The sequence below is a fragment of the Lichenostomus cassidix genome, chromosome 15 (genome assembly GCF_008360975.1).
Source record: "Lichenostomus cassidix isolate B80296 chromosome 15, HeHo_3.0, whole genome shotgun sequence".
NCBI classification, from domain to species: Eukaryota; Metazoa; Chordata; class Aves; order Passeriformes; family Meliphagidae; genus Lichenostomus; species Lichenostomus cassidix.
Window position 1 is genome coordinate 2,939,697 of NC_139496.1, and position 9,484 is coordinate 2,949,180.

A 9,484-nucleotide genomic window follows, 5' to 3' on the forward strand; every position below is an offset into this window, starting at 1 on the left:
GGCGCGCGCCGCCGCGGGGCCGCGCCCATGACCGCGCGCCATGACGTCAGCGGCGCAGGCGGCGCGCGGGCCCGGGGGTGCGGGCTGGCGGGAGCGCGCCGGCGGCCGGTGTAGCTCGCGCCGTCCCGCGCCATGCGGGATCAGCTGGAGCGGTGCCGCGGCGAGTGGCGGGAGCTGGAGGAGGAGTTCCGGCAGCTCCAGGTGAGCGGCGGCGGCGGGGCCCTGCGGGGCATCGCGGTGCCTCCCCCGCCTGCGCGGCCGCGGCTTCTCCCGCGCTGCCCCGCGCTGCCCTTGCCGGTTCTGTTTCGCATCGTGACGCGGGGCCGGCCCCGGCTCGCCCCAGGCGCGCCCGGCAGGAGCGGGACCGGCAGGAACGGGAGCGGGGGTCCGCACCGCCGGCCGCACCCCCGGGGCAGCTCGGCAGAGCAGCCGGAGGTGCGGGCGGGCTTCCCCTCGCCCCGCCCGGGGCGGCCACGCGTGCTCGATGCCTCCGCTGCGGCCGCGGGGTGCCCGCACGAAGCGCAGCGGTGCATCCCTGCACGGTGCATCCCTGCACTGTGCATCCCTGCTCGGCACCCACAAACACCCTGGACCCCGGTACCCCGGACACGTGCTGCAAGCTCATGGGACAGCCCAGACCAAACCGTGGCCGTGCCCCGGGTCCCGCTGGGGATGCACCGAGAAGATGTGGTGCGGTGGTTCCCACTGCTGGAGCAAGGATGGAAAAAGGGGACCTGGTGTGGTTGTGCACCCATGGTGTGGTGCAAAGAGCAGTGCAGGCAGCGCCTGTCCCGCCAGCATCTCCTGGCAGAGTTTGATTTCCCGTGGTGGGATACAAGTCCTGTTTTTCCATCTTGCAAAAGTGCATTAAGGGATAGAAAGGCGTTGGAGCAGGGACCAAGAGCAGTTCTACAAAAAGCTTTTACCTCGAGAAACCTTCCCTTTCCTGCTTGTCATTAGAGCTGCACCTATACACGTGCTTTAAATCTTAAAGTCGGTTTTAAAGTACGACTGGCTGTTCTCACTCTGAAGGCTGTTTAAGCCTCTTTTAGGCTGTTAAACAGAACGTGCATGCAAAAAAAAAGAAAAAAAGTGTGATTTCCAGATTTAGCTTGTCTTAATTAAAACTCCGTTCATGTTGTACTCTTGTTAGCAGAAGCAAGGGTTAGGTGCTGGGGGAGAGCAGCTGGTGTGGTTTTGTTGGTCACTTGTTTGCTGTGTGCACCTTCTCGACAGGCACACTATCTGAGTCTGACCTAAACCACAGCAAATGTCAGTGACTTGTCCCTGCCTCAGTTTCCCCACCTGTAAAAGGAAAGTAGAAATGTTTCTTGGTGGGGTGACAGCTGCTGGTGGCTAAGTGTCACTGACCAGTGGTTAGTGCTGTAGAGGTGTGCTCAGCAAAACCAGAGTGATCCTGAAACAGTGAGAGCTGCAGTGCCTGTACGTGGTTAGTTTGGTTATTAAGGTCTTTAAATCGGATACTGGAGCTTGTTTTGGATTGTTCTTGTAAATAAAGAGCAGCTACCAGCTACATCCTGACAAAGAGGAGAGCAAAGACTTGGTTTGTGTGGTTTTACCACCATGTTTATTGTCTGGGGAAAGTGGTGGGAATGTTCTGTAGTTGTTGATATGCCATTAGGTGAAGCAGCCTTGCAAACAGCCATGTAACCCACACTGTCTCTTGGCACTAACTCTGCAAACTCTCTTTTCCAAGTTATTGTAGATCTTAAAATTGGCCCAGAGGTCATTGCCTGGGGTTTGGTGAGCCCTTCCTGAGATCTTCCTTACTGGGAAGGGGGTGAAATCCTTGCAAAGGGTGGAAAAGCAGAGCCCGGGTATTCCCGAGAGGAGGGAGGGGTGTGAGCAGAGGCTCCTCTCGATGGGTTTGCATACAGTGAGCTCATCCTTGTTATGGCTGAACTAACTGGAGGCTTCAGGGGACCAATGAGCTGTGATAAAGGAATTCCTCTCAAAGAGCATTTGAGGCCACAGGGAGGGGCATTGGTTCAGCTCTTTAAACCAGAATGTGGGGCAGTAGGTTGCTTCAATATGCATGGGGTTGGGATGGCGATGGTGGACGCTGTGGATTTGTGGCTTCTTTTATGTCTTTCCCCTCCCCCGCTACTCTGTTAGGTCCTCATCATCTTTTTTTCTCCCAGATTTAATCTGGCTGTGAAATTGGAGTGCCTGCTCTGTGATTTAGCCACCATTTGATGTGCATGGATCAGGATCAAATGGAGGATTAGGGGATTCAAGGATTAGGGGCTTCATTGCAGGGTGGGATGGGAGTGAGGAACTCCTGAGTGGGAAAGCTCTTTAGAAAGAGGAAATGAGTGTAGAGGATGGTTTTCCTCTTGCAGGAATTTCATCAGTGTCCATTTAAGCCCTATTGTATCTGTACTGGTTTGGCATCTCCCCCTCTTTGCTTGTTAAAGGGCTGCCTGTTGTATCCCGAAAAAACCAGGATTTTCCTTGTTTCCCTTAGAGGTGAGGACCAAATGCCATGAATAACCTAGAACAGCTCTTCCTACCAACCATATCCTCTTCTCCTGCAGGAAACACACAAAGTTTACAGGCAGAAACTGGAAGAAGTCACCAGCTTGCAGACAGCCTGCAGCAGCTCCATACACCGGCAGAAGAAGACACTGAAGGATCTGAAGCACAGCCTGCAATGGTAATGGGAGACCTGGAGGATGGAGGAGGCAGGGATGGGATGTTTCTCTTTCCCAAAGAGCTAAAATGCTTGGATTTTTAGCACTTTAATATAAAATCAGTGTTGCAGTGCTAAAGTTGCTCCATATTATAGGCAGGTAAAATGTTTATAGCTGCGTGAGAGAGGGAGTTCTGTAAATAAAGAAGGTTAAGAGAGCTGGTGTGGCTTTCATCCCTGCAGTGTGTGCTGTACATTGCAGGACCATGCAGCTTTTGGCTGTGTGTTTTGCCAGGTGAGCAATGCTGTGCTCTGTAAGAGCAACATCAGTCCTTGAACCTGAAGGTGTAACTTGCTGCTGGGTGGATTTACAGGAGGGAGCTGTCTCTGGCTGCTTGGCTGATCCCCAGGAGCCATGGGCTGAATTCCTTGCGTGCAGGGCTGAGTACAGCACCTCTGACACCATGGGCTGCTGGCTCTGCTGCTCACTGCTCTCTGGTTAACATTAATTACTAAAAACACAGTTTGTCAGTAAATCATCAGCTGTGTCCTGTAACATCCTGAAATACTCTGTATCTGAAGAGCTGCAGCCTCTGCAAGGGCAGTGCCTGAAACTACGCACAAAGTTCCCAAGGTGGAAGGAGTTCCTTCAGAAAAGCACAATATTCTCATGCAATCCTGTCACTGAGCTGATGAAAAGAGAAGCTCATCTATAAATCAGTTGGTTGAAGCAACCTACAGCAGCATAAACCTGGTGGTGAAATAAAGTTTTAGTAAGCCAAATGGTGCTGCAGAAATACAGGAGCAGAGTGCATCACCTCACATAGCCAGCTTTTTAACAGCGTGGATTTTATGACATTATTTTCCTTCAAATAAACAGGAGGTGGAAACATGAACAGGAATATCTTGTTTCTGTGCTCTTGCAGGTGCAAGCCCAGAGCAAGTCCTGAGGAGTTTGCTCTCATTCAGGAGATCAGCAGCCAGATCAAGGAGAGGCAGAATGCCTTCTTTGACATGGAAGCCTACCTGCCTAAGAGGAATGGGTATGTGCTCACGTGCTCCAGGAATTTTGGATTTTTAAATGTTCACAGCAGTTTTTCCCTGAAGGAAAGGTTCATGTTGAAGAAAGACATGTAAAATTGGATTAGTCATAAATCTCTTGCTGAGCTGCTGTGTCAGTTGTACACAGAATTCATTAGCTGTGAGTGGATGTAAATGTGTGTGGGCAGTGCAGGTTTTCTGCACTGGCAAGGGATTGTGCAGTTCACTGTTCCACACTGATGTTTTCCTGAGCTAATTTTTTTGAGGGTTGAATCAGCACAAGACTTTGCTCTTTTTTTTTTTTTAATAATATTTTTAACCAACCTTAAATTTATACTTTTCTTTAAGCGGGGTTGCTAGGACAGAGTTATGTCATTTGTCAAGGGCTGTGAGATGCTGCAGCCCCTTGGAAGTTTCTATCAGAAACTTTTCTTCCAAATCCTACCTGTGATATTTGGGTTTGGACAGTGCACACTACATATATTGCCCTTAGACTGTAGTGCAGAAAACCCTTTTCAGTAACTTCCTGGAAATGCTGACCAATATTTCCATGTTTAAAGCCTCTTCTGTGCCATTTCCCTCCAGTTTGTCTTAATCAAAAACCTCCAGCAAACATGGGTTTGGCAGAGCTGCCATCTCATCACCTCAATCTAGGTCATCCTATGGTGTTCAAATAAAACAACTTGGGTCTGCTCTTGGTTTTTGTCTTCCAGCTTGTACCTAAATCTGGTGCTGGGAAATGTGAATGTCACTCTCCTGAGCAACCAAGCAAAGTGAGTGAGTGTTCCCATGTTCCCACATGTGTGAATATGGGTTTCTCTGGGGCCAGCTGTGGGTGTGGACTGAAGCCCAGAGAGGGGAATGGGTTTCTCTTAAACCTGGTAAGTGAAATGTCTGGGGTGGGCAATTGGACTATGACATGGGGACAAGCTAATGTCTTATGTAGCTTCAACTGATTCCATCTATTGCTTGCTTTTAAGCTCAGGTCAGCCTGTGGCCTTTACTGTGAAAGTGTTGGAGGTTTTTTTGTAATGAAAAATAGTATTGTGACTTCTAGGCATACAGTGCTCCAGAAAATGGAGTTGTAGATATATATATATTTTTTAAATCTTATCATGCCAGCCCAGAAACCAGCTCTGATGGACTTAAGCCATTGTCTTGCAGCTGAGACAGACCCACCCTGCAGGCAGAATGCTGTCTTTCACCGCTGTCTGCTGCTTTTCCAAGTGTTTCAGCAAAACCTCTGTCTCTGGGTTTGGCATTTGGGTTTGTATCTGGTTTGGAAAAGGCAAAGCCATGTTCCAGTCAGACATCTGTTTGTGTCCATAAACAGTGTCTGTTCCCTTCCAGGTTCGCCTACAAGGACGAGTATGAGAAGTTCAAACTTTATCTGACAATAATCTTGTTACTCGGGGCTGTTGCCTGCAGGTTTTTTCTCCACTACAGGTAAGCTGCATTTTTTACTTTTTATCAAGTATTTTGAATACTTGTGCGCTGGGTTTGAATTAAGTTATATCCCGTTAAGGACAGTGACTGCAGGATCATAGCAGGAATGATGCTGCCCTGAACAGAGGCTGCCCCATGTCCCTTTGGTTTCAGGAGTTTGCAAATGGCAAAATAAAGTTTTGGTGTTTCGATTTTTTGCCTCAGAGCATAATGCTCTTCCATTATTTTAGTTGATTGGATTTATATAGATCTCATGGAATCTCCTCATTGAATTAGCCTGGAAATGCCTCTCTAAATTGGATCATCCTCTGCTTCCATGGTGCTTTCTCTCCTTCAGCAGCACTTAATGTCATCCCTGCATACCTGCTTATCAGCTCAGGATCTGCAGTGTGTGCAGTGCTGCATGTGGGTTATAGGTGTTCAGGATGGGGCTGGGTGTCTGTAGCCTCACTTGGATAGGTTTTCATTTACCCAGGAGGAGACAGGAAAAATAGGGATTTTTAAAATGCATCTAAAAATATCAAGGTTTGTTTTTACTCTGTGTTTTTTCTGTTTAACAGGGTGACAGATGAAGTGTTTAACTTTCTGTTGGTGTGGTATTACTGCACGCTGACGATACGGGAAAGCATTCTCATTAGCAATGGCTCAAGGTACAGTGCCACCTGCAAAAACCATGGAAAGCATGAAATGCCTTTAAAAGAAAACCAGGCAACAAAAAGGGATTCAGCTTTGCACTGCAGCCCAGCAAATCTGAGATGCTGATGCTTCTCTGCAGAGTCTCTTGTCTCTTTCCTCTTCCCTGGTCACTTCCAAGAGCACATGTGGCCCCCTGAGGTTTGGGGAGAGAGAAGTTGCAATTCTTAGGAGTCCCTGAGTTTTTGGTCCAAAGTGTTGGCTGTTTTTGCTAGCTGTGGGTTAGTTGTAGATGTGGTCTGGACTGTAATTGTGCAGCCTTGTGTTAGAGACACAGCATCCCTTGTGCTTGAGTTGGGCCATCTGCTTTGTTCCCTGTCCCTCCTCCCCAAGTCAGATAATTTTTTGTCTGTAAGGCTGAACTTCAATGCTGAAATCTGTGTTTCTTGTCTAACTGCCATGTTTTTTTCTGCTCAGGATCAAAGGCTGGTGGGTGTCTCATCACTACGTTTCCACGTTCCTGTCTGGAGTGATGTTAACGTGGTAAGTCTGCTCTTGCCTGCTCGAGGTGGTTCAAGCCTGTTTCATGGTGTTTTTGTCATCTGAGCATTTAAATCCAGTGTGACCATGAAGCTGTGGCCACAGGACATATGGCAGAGCATCAGACTTAATATTTGTTTGATGTTACAGATGTTTTCAATGATAAATACAACACTGCAAGTTTGTATTTACATTGCTGGCTTAAAAAAAGACAGAAAGAAAGAAACCCAAACCCTATGGCTGTAGTTAGGTTGGTGATAGCAAAATCTCTGCAAGTCTCCCAGTTTCTGTCCCGGTAACTAAGGAAACAAGCAGCAATTTGCTACAGAGGAAGGACACCACAAAATGAATGTTTGATGCCTTTACTGAGCACTCATTACAGAGTTTAAAGCCAAAAATGCAAGTTACCCCCCTGCAGTGGGTGGTGGTGTTGGTCAGACAGCCCACGATACATCCCACGTATGGCCCCTGTGCAACCTGTCTCAAGTTGGGCATGAACCAATTAGCTAATTATTAAAAATTGTTTTAAAATAACAAAAGCTTCTGCTCCTGAATCTGTAAGGAGCTGACGTAGCGGCCTGGGGCAGAAGGTCACTTGCCCTCCATCTATCCTGAACTGCCCTCAGGATAGGGAGCACAACCACCCCCTGCTCCAGTGCTCAGATGATACTGAATGGCTTTGCTGCCAGCAGAAAACGGTGATAATGGAAAAGAGAGGACAGCATTTATCTATGTTAGAGAGGGGAAACCTAATCAATGAGAGCATTTCCTGTGTGGCTATAGCACCTCTCTGGGCTCCCGAAGCATGGAATGGGCTGGGCACCAGCTGCTGGCTCGTTTGCTAATGGGATCAGGCCTGGTGGGGAAGGGGAAGGGCACTGCACTGGATGCTTTTAGAAAACTAATGGACCTCCCCTTGTGTTTTGCTCCCAGGCCGGATGGACTCATGTATCAGATGTTTCGCAGTCAATTTTTAGCATTTTCAATATTTCAGAGTGAGTATATCTTACCTTGCTAATTCAGGGGATAAAGTAATTTTGTGTCAATGTGCTTCGAAGAAAACACTTTTGTCTGGTAAATACTGGAGTATTAAACTATAGGAATATAAAGATAGTGTACAAATAAGCAATCCACAAATATAAGCAATAATTAAATGCTGTTGGATTAAACATTATTAAAGTAGTTTGATACTTACCGTACGTCTGAATAACCAATGTAGTGATGTTTTCTCTCTCCTTCTCCAGGCTGTGTTCAGTTCTTACAGTATTATTACCAAAGGGGCTGCCTCTATAGGCTCCGGGCTTTGGGGGAGAGAAACCACTTGGACCTTACAGTAGGTGAGGTTTCCTGCTATACTTTCTTTGCTCTGTTTTTTCACAGGTTTTGGACAGGGAGAGGGCTGTGTGATGTGTCCCAAGGCATGAAGGGCAGTGAAGCTTTTATCTCCTCCTCAGGTCCTGGGGGTCAGGAGCAGAGGAATCTGATTTTTGTCAGCATTTGAGGAGACCAAGATGGAGGTTTTGGTCATCCCTATCTTCATCCTCCAACTACCGCTATTTCAAGATAAATGTTTTTACTTGACAGGAATAGCTGTTATAGGGTGGTCTGGGTGGGGAAGAGCTGCAGGTCCAGTCCTGGCTCTTCCATGCTCATGCTCTGTCTCTTCTGTCAATCTTTTCCAGAAGGATTTCAGTCCTGGATGTGGCGAGGGCTGACGTTTCTCCTTCCCTTCTTGTTCTTTGGGCATGTAAGTTGTGTGATCCCATTGTCCCTCTGCAGTGCAGTGTCTGCTGCTGCAATACACAAAGTGCTTTGGATCACACACATCCATGACAAATGTTTCCAAGGTTTAATTATTTTTGCCTGTAATTAAATTGCCTTTTTTCCCCTCTTTGCAGTTCTGGCAGCTATATAATGCAATCACGCTTTTCAGATTGTCAAGGCACAAGGAGTGCAAGGAATGGCAGGTGAGTGTTGGCTCTGCTCAGAAGCACAGAGCAGTGGAGAGGGGATCCTTGGCCACATCCTGAAAGATATTTGGGCATCTGACTCCATTTAAATATCTCAGGACAACGTGGCACAGAGCCTGTTGTGTGGTAGAGTCCAGCAGTGCTGAATACAATCCATATTGTAATATTACAAGGTAATAAATGCTGCTGCTTCTCCCCTCTCAGGTTTTTGTGTTGGCTTTCACGTTCCTGCTGCTCTTCCTCGGGAACTTCCTCACTACTCTCAAGGTGGTGCACACTAAACTCCAGAAGAACAAAGACAAAGTGAAGAAGCTGTGACTCCCTCTGCTCCCAGTGTGCATCCATCCCTCTGCCTGCAGCAGGGCTGGGTTTGGGACAGATCCTGCTCAACCCTGGCCACGCAATGGCTCAGAAGGACTCATCTGTCCCTCTGTTTGGTGAAGGACTCTGCCAGCACAGACTCAGTATTAATGCAAGCATGGCTCTCCAGTCACACTCCTGCTATTTATGTATATTTAATATAAAATGTATTAGCTTCTGGGTTTTTTTTCTGTATATAGAGCAGCATGCACCTGCCTGGCAAAGTGCCAGCATTGGGAAAATGTGGAATCTACTGTAATTCCAATTCTGGAATGATACCTAACACTTTACAGTTTTATTATTTAAATTATGGGTATTGAATTTGCAGAGGTTTATGAACACTCCGGGTGGATCAGTAAGGCAGAGCGAATGCTGTTTTTCAAAGCATTTGTTTAAGGCATATTTTCAGTGGCAATACTAACCTGTGTGTACTGTGAAAAGAAAATGCTCATCTTTGTACCATACTGCTGCTATATACACCTTTAAAAAGCTATTTAAAGAAGAGAAATCCTCTTTTGAAAATAAAATCATGCAAGAAAAACCAGTTTTTAAATGGCAGGGAAGTTTGCTAGTCCTTTTCCAGGGAGACCAGGTCATCTGTCCAGGCCTGAAAGGACCTAAAATAAACTATTCAATATGCAACTGCCTCAGCCCCTTTTTAGTAACAAACACACAGACCTTGGGTTGGTTTTTGTGGCACAGTTCTGGAAAGACAAGGACAGGCTCAGCTCAAATATTAAATACTTTCTCTAGATGCTGCACTTCTACCAATGATGAAGAGAATGGGTCAAGAGGATGGCAGGGACCAAATACTGACTGCCACCCTGCTAAAGTCGTTGTG

General features: G+C 47.1%; 1 protein-coding gene across 1 annotated transcript; it reads left to right on the forward strand.

Moving 5' to 3' along the window:
• Positions 1-46: 46 nt before the first annotated feature.
• Positions 47-9,285, forward strand: TMEM120B (transmembrane protein 120B). The gene is made up of 12 exons (XM_085075509.1): positions 47-201; positions 2,559-2,677; positions 3,580-3,696; positions 4,408-4,467; positions 5,045-5,140; positions 5,701-5,790; positions 6,251-6,316; positions 7,247-7,308; positions 7,558-7,650; positions 7,996-8,060; positions 8,212-8,280; positions 8,488-9,285. The coding sequence occupies exons 1-12, from the start codon at positions 133-135 to the stop codon at positions 8,599-8,601; spliced, it is 1,020 nt and encodes a 339-aa protein (XP_084931635.1). The 5' UTR covers positions 47-132; the 3' UTR covers positions 8,602-9,285.
• The last annotated feature ends 199 nt before the right edge of the window (positions 9,286-9,484 follow it).

Coding starts and splice junctions, on each gene's coding strand:
- TMEM120B (XM_085075509.1), top strand. CDS start 133: ATGCGGGATCAGCTGGAGCGGTGCCGCGGCGAGTGGCGGGAGCTGGAG. Junction 3,697..4,407: donor TACCTGCCTAAGAGGAATGG/GTATGTGCTCAC, acceptor TTTGTCTTCCAG/CTTGTACCTAAATCTGGTGC. Junction 7,651..7,995: donor CCACTTGGACCTTACAGTAG/GTGAGGTTTCCT, acceptor AATCTTTTCCAG/AAGGATTTCAGTCCTGGATG.